Source organism: Heterocephalus glaber, unplaced genomic scaffold (genome assembly GCF_053883595.1).
Source record: "Heterocephalus glaber isolate CG9 unplaced genomic scaffold, H.glaber_assembly_v1.0 deba00001561, whole genome shotgun sequence".
NCBI classification, from domain to species: domain Eukaryota; kingdom Metazoa; phylum Chordata; class Mammalia; order Rodentia; family Bathyergidae; genus Heterocephalus; species Heterocephalus glaber.
Window position 1 is genome coordinate 4,255,914 of NW_028258349.1, and position 17,128 is coordinate 4,273,041.

At 38.0% G+C, this 17,128-nt stretch overlaps 1 protein-coding gene and 1 pseudogene across 13 annotated transcripts in view; one reads left to right on the forward strand and one right to left on the reverse strand.

Moving 5' to 3' along the window:
• Window positions 1-12,957, forward strand: part of LOC101704620 (olfactory receptor 10J3-like) — a 475,677-nt gene extending 462,720 nt beyond the window's left edge. For 12 of the 13 annotated variants that reach the window (XM_087190972.1, XM_087190974.1, XM_087190971.1 and 9 more), the window contains 3 exons: window positions 1,750-1,904; window positions 2,000-2,074; window positions 4,286-12,957. In XM_087190972.1, coding sequence (XP_087047098.1) covers window positions 5,661-6,614 — 954 coding nt within the window. In that variant the 5' untranslated portion in view covers window positions 1,750-1,904; window positions 2,000-2,074; window positions 4,286-5,660 and the 3' untranslated portion in view covers window positions 6,615-12,957. The remainder of the gene's footprint in view (window positions 1-1,749; window positions 1,905-1,999; window positions 2,075-4,285) is intronic. The other variant, XM_087190983.1, reaches the window with a different exon arrangement.
• Window positions 12,958-13,154: 197 nt separating this feature from the next.
• On the reverse strand, window positions 13,155-13,712 carry LOC106010609 (calcyclin-binding protein pseudogene; annotated as a pseudogene).
• Window positions 13,713-17,128: the final 3,416 nt, after the last annotated feature.

Genomic DNA, 17,128 nt, shown 5'->3' on the forward strand with positions numbered 1-17,128 from the left:
CTTGACCATTTATTGCCTTAGACAAATGCACATCTTATAGTCATTTTATAATTCTTCTAGGAATGGAGGAGAACTATTTCTCTTCTTCATTTTTACAACAATATGAAGAATAGCAGGGTGGGAAAATCCTTGGTTAGAACTCAGTCTAATTCTGTCACTTGGCCTCAGTTTGTTCATTTGTCAGGGAGAGAGTGGTACTTAGATAGATAGATAGATAGATAGATAGATAGATAGATAGATAGACAGATAGATAGACAGACGGACAGATGGATCCATGCCACCATGTTATTGTGAGATGGCATAATGGGAGGCAAAAATCAAGTTAATTATTGCTATCACTCTTACCATCATTCTTATCACTGTCACATTATCATATAATCGCTCTCAAATAAGAAGGAACTAAATAAGAAAAATGTTCCTCTAAGTATTCACCAAGTTAATGGAAAATATAACATAAAATCACGAATATCACAAGTTTAATGCTTTTTTCACCAATACTCAGGTATATTCATAATTTGTTACAATTAGAAGTAACATGATAAAACTCAATTTCAGGTTATATTGCATCTAACTGATATAGCAAAACTTATGAGGATAAATGTCCTGGGTTTAACCTAGATTTGTGATTAATCATCTCAGGGTCCTTAGGAAAATAACATTAATAAGGGTATTTTAGGTTTACCACTAGGATAAAATGACTGAACTATATATACTACATAGCTTTGTCCCAGCGTATAAGAACATATATAAGTATTAGGAATTATTCTTTAGAAGAAACAGCTCTAGGTACACCAAGAGAACAAAAGGTGTATAAAAAAGACTGTACCTAAATGTGCTCAAAACTGAATTAGGAATATAAGATCAGTGAAAAGAAATGATTAAAGGGGTAAATACATGTGACAGTTGGTCGTCAACTTTTACGTATTTTGAGGCTATAGATACAGGTGAAAATCTCTCTGGGCTAATAGATTTAGTATTTGAAGGATGACCTCCCAGAGCTAGGATCAGGAGTCAGACTGAGCTAGGGGCATGTGGTCAGCAGAGGAGAGAGAATAAATACTAGTTTAAGAATATAAAAGTTCATCAAATGAAACTTAGGAATTGAACTGATGATTCTACTCAGAGACATTAAACTGGCTTCACATGTTAGAGTACCTGAAGGTCATTCCTGTGTGTGCCCTGCAACAGGGATCCCTGCTTAAACCCTCTTGGAAATCATTCCTTCTCCTCTCTCCTAAATGAAGAGTTACCCTATAAGGCATTAAACTCCCCTTCCTTGCCACTAGAGGAATGCACAGAAAATATAACAGATCCTAGGCAAGGCCAAGGGCCACCCTAAGACAGAAAGAAAGTTAAGATTTTCACCCCAGAGATGTGATATTAGCTTAGTCAACTCTTCTCCCTAGTGTTGTCCTCCCTGTGGGCCATCAGCAGGGAGGGATAGTGAATTGCCTTGGTAATGAGTTCTCCAGGCACCCTGATGTTTGGATTGTGCCTTCTGCTGTTGATCACTTGAGAATAATGACTGCAATTTAGACAGAAACCTAGTTTTGGAGGCAGAGATTTGGTACCTTATTAACAACCTCCAATCCAGAGTTTCTGCTTTTGGTCCAAAGAAGAGCTGCTTACAGTGGCTGGGATAAAGAAAATCTGGAGAAACTTAATGTGACTTTACTTGTCCTTACTGAGGTCTCAGACATAAGGGGACTGAGACAGACACCATTTCCTTCTTTGTATACTTGTTTTTAGGCATACTATTCTGGGTGTATAGAGATTTGTTACTAAAGGGGAAATTCCTGTCAAACAACAGTGCTACCTTGGAAGACTTCTCTACCCTCTAATATGGAAACTCACAGACTGTTCAGTGAAATAGAATAGTTCCATGGAGTTGAGATAAACAACTGGTGAGTTTTTAAAATTATTGCAAAGAGCATTGACAAACATCTCAGAAACATTTGATAAGTATCAATACAAATTTATAATCTGCTATTTCTTTCAGTCAAATATCCAGAGTGTTGGATGCACCTTGGGCATGAGCACAACTCTTTAGAAGATCCCAGAGACAAGTTATCAGGTGAGTATCTGCTAGGCTGGGGAGCATGTGTTAGAGCATGTACTCAGTTATCTCAGAAGTAGTGCCAATTTGCAGAAGAAGGGCAACAAGTATCTCACAGGAAAGAATATGATCTCTCAGAATTTTGCAATGTAGATGACTAATCTTATGTGGAGAAGAGATAAAACTGGGCCTTTTATTGGGTCTTATCCCAAAGGCTGTCCAAGAATCTAAGGTCCATGACAAGATCACCTTTGATCATCTTTCTTTTCCTAGATCTAGCAGAGTATTTATACTTGTGACCACCTAGCACATTGAATTGGTGAAGAAATGGTTTTTCTGGTTAAAATCAAGACAAATTATGTTTTAAGTAAACCAAAGTTAATGAGGATTTAAAAAATTTTAGAAAACAATAGGATGAATTTCCTATTCTATTGAAAAATTATAAGCAGTGTATTTATCTAGTGCTGACTTTCATTCATTTTTGTGTCATTTATTTAAAAGAAAGAAATGTCTGTATACCACCAATTTCAAATACATTATCTGTATTTTGTCATATCCTTTATGCATTCCCTCCATTTTTCTCTTATCTTTTATGGCTACTTACATCTCCTAGATTCTAGATGAATAAGCCTACTCTTGGAAATGCTTCAAATGTATCCTCTAGACCTTGTACCCCTCTACTGATTATTCTATCTGTTAGGCTCTCTGAACTATTGGTGCTAGGGTAGATAGATTTTTTTTAATGTTATTAACTTAGAGTAAGACTAACAGTCTTGAGGAGGATGGAAAGAGAAATACTACAGGCTACTAGCCTGAATAAGGTCTCCTGTTCAATAAATTGAATTAAGTTATAAGAATAATGTGCATGAATTTCACTGTGTACAAGTATAATGGAAACTATGATTTAACATTACTATTTAACATTGATTGGCTCCAAAACATCAACTTTAACACAGCATAAATATTACTTTAGATTTTCTTAGGTGTACTAGTTGGATGGGCTTTATGATCCAGGTGAGAATAAAAAATTTGAGCATGATTGGGAGGATATTAGAAGTGAAACTTAAAATTGTATTTTTCTTAGTCCACACCTATGTTAACACAGCAAGTGGAGCTGTGTATGAATCTGATCGGTGAAACTTCAAAAATATTTTTAAGGAACATAAAAATATCTATATGATCAAATGAAAGAAGAATGGTAAAATTTCTAAAAAACCAAGGCTGGGGTAATCACAGGATTGTTTATAATCCAGAAATGTTGGAGTGAATCCTCCAACTCTACTCCTGCTCTGTGTGTCTTACAAATTTAAACAGATTCATTTGTGAAAACTAAAAGGGAATGTGTGTCAGGTGCTAGGTTAACATCTTTAAATGTGCTCACCTATTTATCTTTCATAGGAACTTTGTCTTATGTTAATATAATCTGTTGGGCTTTAAATACTGTTCTTTAAAATCTGAGGAGCCAGTGAAGGGATTTGCTGAGGGAAGCTTCAGGAACAGTTTTTGAAAGACAGTGATGACCACAGTCAGTAGGAAAATATAGGTTAAGAGCCACTGAAAAAGAGAGATGAGTTAGGAGACTGTTGCAATGACCATAGGCAATGACAATGGTCATCAGAAGTTAAGAGTTGAGGGTACAGAGAGGAATTGCAGGAGGCACTGCCTTTGGGCTCGACGGAACAGGGAAGGAAGTTATTTCAGTTTACTCCCAACTTTCTCAACGGAGCTAGTGGTTAAACTTAGCTGAAGGGTGAAGATAAATCTGCCCCAGTATAGCCTCCTGTGCTAAATTCACTTGAGGTGAGACAAAACGAGGAAGGGCCAGCTCATTTCTATCCCTAACACAGCACAGAAAGGAACAGGGAAAGCCCATTTTCAGCTTCAGTTCTTTCTTTCTCTTTCTATTTCTACGGCTAGACTTCAAGGAGACAAACTAAATATCTACAGTGGTTTATAAAGTCATCTCTGATGATTTTATGGGATATTTGTTGCAAGTTCTATGGGGAATAGTAGCCAGTCGCCCACTCCCCTAGTATTCCAAGGTCAGGGGACAGGGTTGGTGCAGGGCTTAAGAACGTGAAGATCGAGACTAGGCTAGGGTTCTGGAGAGGAGAAGCCGTTGCAAAGACCCAGAGGAGCACTTGGTATTGAATGCTGACAGTGTTGGAAGGGAATTGGACTCAGACATCTCTCATCTTTCACTCAATCACTGTTCATTAAATTCTTCAGGGACTACATCAAGATGTGCTGAGGAGGAGCAAAGACCTGGGCACATTCGGTGTTTCACTGTTTCTCTGCTGACCAGACCCAGTTCTCCAATGGCCAAGCAGTTGTTTCTTTCTTTAAACATTTTGACTGAGCATAATTGATGCGCAATAACCTGAATACTAAATGTATAAATCTCATGAGTTTGAACATAGGTGTACCCCTATCAAAACATTACCTGAGTAAATACACATCTATTACCTTCAAAAGTTTCCTTGGGTCTTTGATATTTTGTTGCATTTTGTCTTGCAATAAGACACTTATGAGATCAACCCTATTAACAAAATTTTTAATGTATAATACAGTGTGACTGACTGTACTATGTAGTACAGCCGATCTCAAACATTATTTCATGTTGCATAGTTGAAACTTTATAGCAGTTGGTTAACAGCTGATTGTTTCCTTTATCTTGTTTTCTCAAAGATCCTGTACCACTCTCTGCTTTGATCAATTTGGCCATATTAAGTACCTCATATAATGAAATCATGCAGTCAATCTTCCTATGACTGGCTTATTTCACTTAGCATCATATCCTCTAGGTTTATTTATGTTGTTGCAAATTGCAGATATCCTTCTTTTTAAGGGTAAATAATATTCCACCCCACATATTTACCACATTTTCCTTATTCATTAATTTGCCTATGAACATTTGGGTTGTTTAGATAAATTGTTCATACTGCATAATGTTACAGCAAATGCCTAGTGTACAAATATCTCTCTGGGAACTTAATTTTAACTGAGATATATGAAAAGTGGTCAACAGAAGTAATTATCAGGGAAGTACAAATGAAAACCACAATGAGATATTACCTCTCAACAGTAAGAAGAGATATTAGTTTTTTAAAGATATATTAACAACAGATAATAACTGCCCAAAAGGATTTGGAGAAAACAAACCCCTATATTTCCTTTCTGGAAATGTAAAATAGTGAAACCACTATGGAAAACAGCAGAGAAGTTCCTCAAATACTTAAAAATAGAACTACCATATGATTCAGAAATTCCATACCTGGGAATATAAATAAGAACAATACAAAGAAGAACTTAAAATCGTTTTCTCCATGAGAAAATGAGTCTCTCTTTTCCCTCTCATTTCTACCTCTGACTCAATACTAGGATCCCAGGAAAACTTTCTACAGCATCAATTAAGAAGCGAGCAAGAGGAAGACTGAGGAATTGGCCACTGACTGAATGCTGATGACCTCTGGGGTCTGGAGCAATGCTCAGAGGCTGGACACTCTTTGAACTGAACGTCTTAGTCCAGGCTGCTGGGTTTCAGGCTTGACCCATAACACTTTTCTTTCCTTTGCCCTGCTCCTTCAAACCTAGACCAGCTGCCATGACAGTGCCAGGAACAAACTCAACTTTCGTGACTGAGTTCCTCTTTGCAGGTTTCTCCAGTTTTGGGTGGCAACACAGGCTTGTCTTCTTTGTTGTTTTCCTAACACTGTACCTGCTGACTCTGTCTGGCAATGTGATTATTGTGACCATTATTCACCTGGACCATCACCTTCATACCCCCATGTATTTCTTCCTGAGCATGCTATCCATCTCTGAGACTTGCTACACTGTGGCCATCATTCCCCGTATGCTTTCTGGTCTCTTGAATCCTCGGCAAACTATTTCCTTTCAAGACTGTGCTACTCAGCTCTTCTTCTATCTAACCTTTGGCATCAACAACTGCTTTCTTCTTACAGCCATGGGATATGACCGCTATGTGGCCATCTGCAACCCCCTAAGGTATTCAGCTATCATGGGCAAAGGGGCTTGTATCCAGCTGGCCTCTGGGTCCCTGGGAATTGGCTTGAGCATGGCCATTATCCAAGTGACATCTGTGTTTGGCCTGCCTTTCTGTGATGACTTTGTCATCTCCCACTTCTTCTGTGATGTGAGACCCCTGTTGAAGTTGGCTTCCACAAATACCACTGTCAATGAGATCATCAATTTTGTTGTCAGTGTCTTTGTACTTGTTCTACCAATGGCCCTGGTCTTCATCTCCTACGTCCTCATCATTGCCACCATCCTTAAGATTGCTACAGCAGATGGCAGGAAGAAAGCCTTTGCCACCTGTGCCTCCCACCTCATGGTGGTCATCATCCACTATGGCTGTGCCTCTATCATCTACCTCAAGCCTAAGTCCCAGAGTTCCCTGGTGCAGGACAGACTCATCTCAGTGACCTACACTGTCATCACACCCCTGCTGAACCCTGTGGTGTACAGCCTGAGGAACAAGGAGGTCAAAGATGCTCTGGGCAGAGGATTGTTAAAAAAAGCCAATCTCCACTTAGTCTAGATAGTTTGTGAAGATCTTTTCTTTAAATATATATATATATATATATATATAAAATTTCAACATGTGAGATCAAGAATAGTAGACTAAGTTAAATTGAGTGCTAATTGAGGTAGTTAAGCTTTTCTTTGTTCTTCTTTAGAGGAATGAGAAAATGACTTGGCATAGGAAATAATGTAGTATGAAGATTTTAAATGCCAATATCCCTGATACCTAGGTACACTCATGCACACTTACACGTAGGCACACACATTCTGAGAATATTTTCAGCTACTTAAACAAATTCACTAACACACAAAATTCAGCAGGATCCTGATAATTGGTTTGAAAACACTGCAGAGAGACTCTTTGCTGTTGGTAAGAATGCTGGAGTAGTTGTGTGGCCATTGTGACATGTAAATGAGGAAATGCACTTGCACATACCTTTCTGTGGTAGTTTTTCTTATGTTGTCTTTGCTACTTCCTACCATGGCATCACAACCTGGGGAATCTTCAAAAGGCCAGGGGACACCTTTCACGTGGATGCTACTTCCCTAACTGACCTGGAAATAGGGAACACAATGCGAGTCACCAAAAAGCCCTAGCCACCGAGAACACGTAGGTGGGTTGTCCATAGTCCTGAGATGTCCAGAAGAGAAATTCAGATTGAAAAGGATACCGGGCTGAATTGTTCAACCCTCTTGGTACTTTCAACACAGGACTAATGAGGATAGCATTTGAGAGGTTTCCCAGGATGGACCTAAATTCTCTGAAAGTGTCATGAACATAAGCACTTTAACTACAACAATGAACAGCATTTATTAATGAACAGCAGTCTAAAGCTTAGTTAAAAATTTTATAAGAAGCTCATAAACCTACTGTGATAACTTTTAGAAGTTTCTTTGATATCATCTTTCAACCTGTGTTCTAAACAGTGTTTCGTGTCTGAGCATCACAGAAAGTAAAAGTGAGGCAAGAAAAGAGACCTGTCTCATCCTTCCACCCAGCTCTGGCCTTCTGTGGAGTAGACAGTCACACTCTGACTTTCAAACACAGTTACTGTGGCCTCTAGAATCCATCTGATCCAGTGACGTGACTTCATAAAGGGAAGACATCACTTGTGGAAGTGGCATCAAATCTGTAGCTGCTGAGGATGGAAGGAGTCTCTGGAAATGAACAAATCCTTTAGCTCAAGTTCACATCATCACTTGACAAAGAGTCAAGCCCTGAAAAGTCTGGCTGAAGAGTCTGGCTGGGGATAAAAGATATCTTTGCCTTAATGTTCAGATTTTCAGAAATGATAGCTAGCTCATTTCTGTGCTGTTGGTTAAAATACAATTAAAACATTTTTCATAATAATTCTGTTTAACCTGGTTCAAAACAGCTGAGTAAGAGTCCGATCAATTTAACACCATTTCTTTGCTGAAGTTAATTTTGTTGGATATTGTAGTATACACACCGAGGTTGCACAACTCAGGACTTACACATGCATCCCCTGATGCTGGGAAAAACATGGACTGAGAGTTTTCAGTGAGTCCCTCTTCAGGAACTGCCCTTGCTATGGAGCTGCTTCCTCCCAGTTCTTCCTATACTTTTGGGAGTTATATCTATTTCAGGAAAGTGACTGTCTTTACGATAATTATTAAGGGCTTTCCTTAATCCAGAGCGCTCATCTGAGGTGTTTGCTTGACTGTGCCACATTTCTATTTATCTGCCTGTTCTACCCTGCTACCTTCAGTCCTGCACAGTGTAGAAGCAGAGAGCACTCCTTAATGAAGTTCTCCAATTAAAGTCTCTATCTCATAGTTTGTTTCCATGGGTTCCCAATCTGTAATATTTTAGGAAAGCAATTTCTAGAAAAACGACATAAGGTGAGAGCTTAAATTTTTAGTTATGATATGGTCTAGTTAAGGCAGAAGGTCAGTAGCTCCTATATTTGCATTTTAAGAAATGATTTCATTGTGTTTATGGAACTACATTTACTGTGACTCAATTTAGTTGTCAGCAATGCAGTATTGTCTGCTTGGAAACTGGTTAAAACTAACGGTCTGAAATTTTCTCAGAATCCATGAGAAGTCATTTTTCCCCCCAAAAAAAACCTTTTCTTGGAGTGATTTCAAATTCATTGCATCCGGGCACCATGACCTTGCAGAGCAGCAACACTGATTGCTGACCACTCTCAGCATTATGTTGAAATTCAGCCTTCACAGGAAATACTGAAAGTGAGGCGGTGACTTGCCAGTTTTCAGGAGGGGAAGAATGTTGGTGTTGTCAGTTATGTAAACAAGTGAACTTGACAGTGATCCACGGTACAACTGTAGAGTAAATAGCATTTGGAAGAATATTGTAGAGGATGATGAGGTACTAAATGGGAACATGAACTTTAACACAACTGTCCAGAGCTGGGTAGATATCTAATATTGATGTTCAGCTCCATGGTCCTACATCTTTTAGGGAGCTGGGGTGTTCCCAGGTGTTCTCAGGTACCTCTGATATCCATAACAGTAAGTTTCATCCCTAGGTTCAGAAAGATGCTCTCACTCTCTTCCTTTCACACTTAGCAGGTAGAAAGAAGAAAATAATGTTTCCTGAGCTCTCAGTTTCCCAAATTACTAACCAAATAAGTCTTCTGTCTTGGTGTCCACTCTGGAGGTGGCCTGTGGAACTTCTTTTCCATTAGCCACATTTTGTGAGCTACTCCCTTGATTTACAGAAAATAAGATCTAATTATGAGGAACTCATGAGGATTTGTGGTGCCCTATAATGGGAGAAAAAATGTTGCTCTACGTTCTGACCTATATCCATTCAGTAAGAAATTGGAAATGAGAGAAGGTGCCATAAGGGTGAACTGGGATGGATTCTTCTCATCATTTGTACAAATACTCCTTCCCTGGCATAAATAGAAAATATTTTATACATACTGAAGTAAAAAAAAAACTTTAGAAATGGTACATTCTGGGGGCTACAAACTACTCAACTCTTAACTTTATTCCACATTCCTCCTGGCATAGGACATGAATAACTATCAAGAAGGAAACAGGAACAATGAAATGATAGACATGGGTCTGAAAAGAACACAGAATTTAAGTGCATAAGAGAGCATGGGAAGGGAAGAACCAATGTGTAGAGCATGAGGAGAAGTTCACAGTGCAGCTTCCTGGGAATGGCTTCTGAGCTGCTCTGTGCCTACATAAGCACAACATGGCAACTGGGTGACAGAGGAATGAATGGCACATGTCTGGGCTAGAGGGACCTTACAGAACACTTTGTCCAAACCTTTCATTTTACAAAGAGGAAATAGAATCCCAGAGACTGCCAAGGAACTGGCCCAACCCCTCAGCTAGTTAGTGGCAGCTTGAACCTCCATATCTGTTCCCTAGCCATAGCCCTCCAAGCTTGCACTGAGAACAAGAGGGGAGGCAAATGTGAACTGTGACCCTCAAGAACATAGAAACTCTCAACACACGTACCTCAAGCTGATCAGGACTGGACTTTCTATCCACATTAGGTAGCTCTCAGGTCTTAACTATGAGTCACTTGGCTTCAGACCCATGTCTGACACAAAGGAGCACCTTGCTCTCTATGTGATGCTGACTCCTGTAGAGATCACTGGGGGAAGGTGTCCTTTATGCATGTGTTAGCCTCAAGGCTATGAGGGGAAGTACTTAGGGTAGCAGGGGGAAGGTTTTGTGGATCACCGGGGAACCTCCTAGGAAGACATTTCCTTGCCTGTTTCAGGCTTTCTGAAATCTCTTGTCTCACCAGGCCTTGTTACATGAAGCTAAGCAATATGTTGTTCACTGAGAATCTGGCCACTTCTTACCTCTTTGAATTGTGAAAACAAACAAACAAACAAACAAGGCATTTTACAAGAGACTGGTAATAGATCCCTATATGAATACATTTTAAAAATCTCTATGTAGAGACAATGAAAACAGAAAAGAAAAAGAGATGGAGAAGAAAAAGGTAACACCAGTAATTTCTCTTTCCTTTGAGGACAGGAGTGTTTCTTGCAGATGTAATGGATATTTATGAATATCTCTCCCAGTTCCTCTTCCTCAAGGCATCAGTTGTAGAGCATGTGTAAACTAGATGCTCTCCTGTCACTCACTGCCACCGACTCATGGGCAGCACTAAAAGTATGCACTTCTCTTCCCCACAGCTTTCCCTAAGCCTCCAGTGTAATCATCTCTACAGGCCAGGCAGAGGGGGCAGAAGAGGGGTGGTGGTGAATCTCATATTGGTGCTAAAAGTTCCTAAATCTTTGTCTATAAATTTTTGCAGCTTAAAAAGCCCTCATAGTTGCAGCCTCTTACTTGATTCTGAGAGCTCTAGGAGATACACAGAAAGACAATTATCATTATCATTTCAAGAAGAAAATACTAAGCTCCATAGAGGTAGAGAAGATTTTCCCAAATTACAAACCTAGAAAACAGAAGATCAGGGTTTGTATTGATGTATTTTCCTGTATGGGTTAGGTTCTTCCTAGTGGATGGCTTTTTAAGAGGCAGAAACTTAATTTTATTCAGTCTATAGAAATGTCTTGATGAATGTCTTCAATGAATTTTGTGAAGACATAAAATGAAAGGAAAAATAAACAAAATGGTCTATTTCCTTTCCTGAGAACTTATTTAATCTTAGATTATTTTCAGAGCTGAGGCTTCTTGTTACTATAATTTGCTGGACTTTTTTCAAGATGGTTAGTTAAGTTATACTGTAGAGACACAAAAGTTAATTCAAGAAATAAGTTTGGGGATTAACTTTCCATCCTAATGGATATTTCCCCTAAGTTTACAATTCTAGTTTGGCAGTTACTTTCTTTCAGCACTTTGAAAATTTCATTTCATTGATTTCTCTTTCCCATCATTGTTGCTAAAAGAAGAGTGAATGGCCTTATTTTCTTATTTTCATTTTCTTACATGCCAATAATGACTGTAGAAAGTTTCTATTGCTGCATAATAAATACCACGAGTTTGGAGCTTAAAACAGCACACATTTATTATCTTTTAATTTCCTTGATCAGGTGACTGGGCATGGCTGAGCTGGTCCTCTGCTCAAGAGCTCACCAATCTGGTATTTGATGCTCAGTGGATCTATAATCCTTCCCACAGTTCGGCAAGCACTTGCAAACTATGTGGTTGTTGAAAGAATTCAGTTCCTTGTGGTTATAGGACTGAGGCTGATATTTCCTTATGTTTGTAGGTTGTGACTCTCTTCAGTTCCTAGAGGTTGCCTACATTTTTTTCACATGGACCCCTCGAAAGCTCTCTTACAACAGGCTACCTCACTTCTTCAGTGCCATCAAGGAAGTATCTTTTGTTGCATTCTGCTTAGGTAGATTTTTCTTTACCTTTTTATTCTTATTTTAATTACATATATTACTGGGATAGACTTGATAATTCTACACATGTATACCTTGTGCAATAAGATAGATTCTTACATAATGCATTTTATACAACCTATCATCTTTGCTATATTCCATTGGTAGAAAGAAGTCAAGTTCTGCCAATCCTCAAAGAAAGGTGTTTAGATTTGGTTACATCACATCGTGGTTTACCTTAGGAGCAACCTGCCACAGTTACAGGTATCTTAAACTAGTATCTTATAAATTCAAAATAGTTATTTTATGGATATGTTTCTACTGAATGGTTTTTTTTTCTTCTTGATTTTTAACCATTTGATCATGTCTTCTGGTATATCTGGTGCATTTTTATTGCATTCTAAACATTCTGTATCAGGAATCTGCAAATTTTTTTGTGAAGAAAGCTAAATAGTAAATAATTTAGATTTCTTGCACACAATACATAAATGAATGAGTGCGGTTGTGATTTTAAAAAACTTTGTTTGGTTAGTGGAAATATATAATTTTTTAAATAAAAATCCAACCTTATTGAACGTAGGAATAGATGGATTTTCAAAATAATTATTTTTGCTTTATGGTTATTAGTATCTGATCCATGGTAGAACTTACTAACTGCTACTATATGACGATGCTTGTCTATTCTTAATTCTATACTCATAAACAAATATATTTAAATATAGATAGAAACATTTGTGATTGGCTTATTAGTGGATGGTAATCCCTGGTATATGCCCTGCTCAAGCTGGTGAGAGAGGATCATCTGCTCTACAGCAAATTTGAAACACAGGCACAAATTTGAATTTTATACAAAAATTCAGTTTTATTTATTCTTACATTAGTGGGAGCTGACGTGTAACTTACAGGCAAACAAATACTTTTGGTATTTTACCTCCTAGTTGAACAGAAATACACATAATGTATTGTTTTCTTTAGACAAGACTTGCTTTTTATATTTCAATGAGAATGCCATATAACCTTTTCTTGAACAAAATGACCAGGGTGTAATGAAATCATCTTTGGAGGAATTGTTTAAAATGTATATCTTATTTAAATAAATCCTCCAAAAAGAAATGGAGAATTCATTGGCTTTACTTTGAAGGCTTTGTAGTTATCTGTCAAATTTATATGTGCAACTCACCAACATTCCCTTATTGGAAATATCAGTATTTCCATATAATAGTTCTCAAAAGGTCTTAAAAGTCTCAAAGTTCTGTGTCTCCTTTGGCTTGCTTCTCTCTTGATTCCACCCAGGCTTTATTAATAATTCACTTCATATCATTGTCCCCATCTTCATAAATTTTCTCTAGAATATTCATTAATTCCTCACTAGGATCTGTTTCCGCATCATAGGATGGCTTTTCTTTTTCTTTTCATTCTTTTCCAACCTGAGTCAAGTCCTTCCATTGTGTGTTTTATGCTTTCTTTCTACATAAGATAAAAACTGTATCAGTCTTGATTTTCTTTTGAACTGCCTTCTACTGAGATGGGTTTCAAGAGATTGTTCACAATCATAGAGTAAGTCTTCCCATTTAGATTCTTCACCAAAAGATCAAACGACCTCTCTGAAATGCACCTGCACATTCTCAGCAGAAATTTGATGAACTTCAGTTAAGGTAATGTAGATTTTCACAAACTTATCTGACTGGTCCCATCCATAATCACTGATTTTCACAGTATATCCTGTTGTGATGGGAGCAACCACAGCAGCTGGTTTTTCATTGTTAAGAAATTCTGGTTTCTTTTGTGATTTTTGTTGCATTTTATTCTTTATTTCTGTTTCAATCTTGGATTTTTCAGCTTTCAGGGCATCACATACTCTCTTCCTAATGGTTTTTCCAACAACAGCTTTACCTATTCTAGATCACTCTGCAAGGTAGATTTTTTTTTAACTTAAAAATGGCAAATTTGAGACAGTCCACTACTTGTTCTTCAAATAAAGGGACATTTTCTCCTCCAAACCTGAAGCCATGGCCTGGTCAGACTGAAGGACCAAGACTGCAGGCGTGCACGCAAGGACAGGAACCTCCTGACTCAGCATCAGCACAGGCTGTGGGACCTGCTGCTGTGGGTACACCTGATCTGCGTGAGACTGGGGCCTGCCCTGCACACGGGGCAGCTCTGGAACCTTCCGAAAATATGTAATGTTCATGTGTCACAAAACACTATTTTCCTTTTGATTTGTTTCTATCATTTAAAATGTAAACATTATTGTTCATCTTGCAGTCTGTATACAAACAAGCAGTGGCCACATTGGTTGGCAGACAATAGTTGCCTGTCCCTGTTCTATGTGAATCAATTACAAAGACAGTTTGAGGCCTTAGAATGCTTTATTTTCTCCAGTGAAGATTTTATTTTGCTTCCTAGGATGTGGTTAGACTAGGGACAAGTTCATATTTAACTATATTTAACACCAGACACTGATTTGAAGTGAGTTTCAGTCTTTAGAGGTTCAGCTTAATTCCATCTACCCTTTCCTGTATAAGCACATGGAATTCGCCAGATGCTCTGCTCTGTTTCTAAGTTCTTTTGGCCAAAGATTACAAATGACAAACTATAATTCCTCAAGAAAATTACAGAGAATTGAATGTCAGAATAATATCTCTACACATTCTTTCTTTCTGGATCCTTGGCTTCTCAAATATTCATTGACACGGTAGCAATAACTACCTCATTTATTTATTATAGCATCATTTTAGAGATCTTGGAGAATCTGTCCTTCAGTGTTAAAAAGACATGAAGCATAGCAGAGTAAAAAGAACCTTGGTAAATGGTCATTTATTGCCAGTTGTCTGGCTTGACTTCAGTTTCTTAATTTATGGAATGCAGATAGTAGTACTTACAAACACACACCTACTTACCATCATTCTTAGCTCACAGTACCATATCACTTAAAAATAAATAAAGCCCCAGAAAAATAATGTCTACTTAATATATACTTAGTTAACAGCCAACATGGAACTCTACCCTTTGCAAATTGAATTGCTAGTCTAACATCTTATTCACCTTTACAAAGGTGCCTTTGTAAGTTGTTACCCTTGGGCAGTACCACCATCCTTTAAATAAATTCAAATTAATTCAATTCAACCAACATTACACAACTTATGAGGCAGGATATCCTGTCTTTAATCCTAGTTTTCCATTTGTCATTTAAGTGTACTAGAATAAAATGACTAAATATATGTACATTGCATAGCTTTGTACTGGCACATTGTAAGGACACAGAATGTATTAGTAATTAATCTCTAGAAGAGCCAGCTCAAGTACACCAAGAGAACACAAGAAGAATGAATAAAAGTTCCTAGCTAAACATGCTCAAAACTGATGTAGGAGTATAAGATCAATGCAAAAAAATGATTCAAGAGTTAAACACATCACAATTTGAGTGCCAACTTTTATATATCTTCAGACTATAGACACATGTGAAAGTCTATTTGGGCTGTAGATAATGAGATATATTTAGTATATGGAGGATGACCTGTCAGAGCTGTGGCCAGGGGCCAAACTGAGATGAAGTGTCCAAAATGAATTCAGGGCATGTGATGGGCAGGACAGAGAATAAACACCAGTTTAATAGTGTACAGTTCATACAATAGCACTTAGGGACAAAATTGATGATTTTACCAGAAACATCAAACTAGCTTCATATGTCAGATTACCTGGAGGTCGTCATTATGTGTTCCTGGCAGCAGAAATCCCTTAAGTAAACCCTTCTTGAAAATCATTTCTTTTCCTCTTTTGTATATGAAGAGTTATCCCATATGGCATTAAGTCCTCCATCCTCACAACTGGAGAAATGCACAGAAAATATGACATAGATCCTAACAAGACAAAGCTCACCCTAAGATAGAAAGGTAAGCTTTTCACCCACAGAGATGTTGCTAACAGCTTAGCCAACTCTGTTCTCCCAAGTGTTGTCCTCATTATGATCCCATAATAGGGGTGAGGTAATGACTTGCCTTGGTAATGAGGTCTCCAGGCAATCTGCTGTTTGGATTGCATCCTTTGCCATTGATCGCTTGGGAATATTGACTGCATTTTAGAGAGAACCAGCATTTGAGATAGAGGTTTGCTACCTTATTAAGAACCCCCAATCCACAGTTTGTACTCCTCTCAGCATATAGGAGTAGAAAAATCTGGAGGAAATTATCATGACTTTTCCTATCCTTACTGTGACCACAGACATGGGAGGACTTTCTCCTTTGTGTACTTGTTTTTTAGGTATAGCATTCTGGGTGGTGTCTAGAGCTTTATTGGCAAAGAAGGAATTCCTGTTAAACCATGACACTGCTCAGTAAGACTCCACTGACCCTCTGATTAAGAAACTCACCAACTATTCAGTACAATATCATATTGCTACAAAGTGATCTAGAGATAAACAACTGGTGAGTTTTAAAAATTTTTGCAAAGAACATTTACAAACATCTCAGAAACGTCTCACAAGAATCAGTACAAGTTTATCATCTGCTATTTCACACAGTCAACTTTCCAGAGTGGTGGATGTGCCTTGGACATGAGCTCAGCTCTCCAGAAGACTGCAGAAACGGTGTGCCAGGTGAGTATGGTTTCCTTCTCTGCTAGGCTGGGGAGTGTTTGTTAGGGCACGTACTCAGGTAACACACAGCCAGTGGTAGTCTGAGCAAGAAGGAAAGCATGTGTCTGAGAAGGAAGAATCTGATCTCCAAGACTTTATACATGTAAATGAATAGTTTAATGTAGAGAAGAGGGACATAAAACACTTGAAAAGACTTTTGCTGAGGTTGATCCCAAAGGCCGTTCAAGAATCTAAGGTCTGTAGGAGTCAAGTCCTCTTTAGTAATCTTTCTTTTCCTGGCTCTAACACAACACTTATATGTGTGGCTACTGAGCACATTGAACTGCTGAAGAAATGGCTTTTCTTGGTAAAAGCAAGACAAATTATGCATTAAGCAAACCCAAATGCACAGAAGATATTTTAAAACACAGGAAACAATCAATTAAATATGTTCCTTTCTTCTACAAAAAAAGTACAAGTATATAGTATATTCATTCTGAATCGGGTTAGGGACAAACCTTCTATCACTTGTTTCATCATTTATTTGAAAGAAAGGAAAAGCAATAAAAACCCCAAACTCAAAAACATTATCTGAATTGTGTGGTTTCCATCCATCTGTACACATCCCATTTTATTATCGCTCAT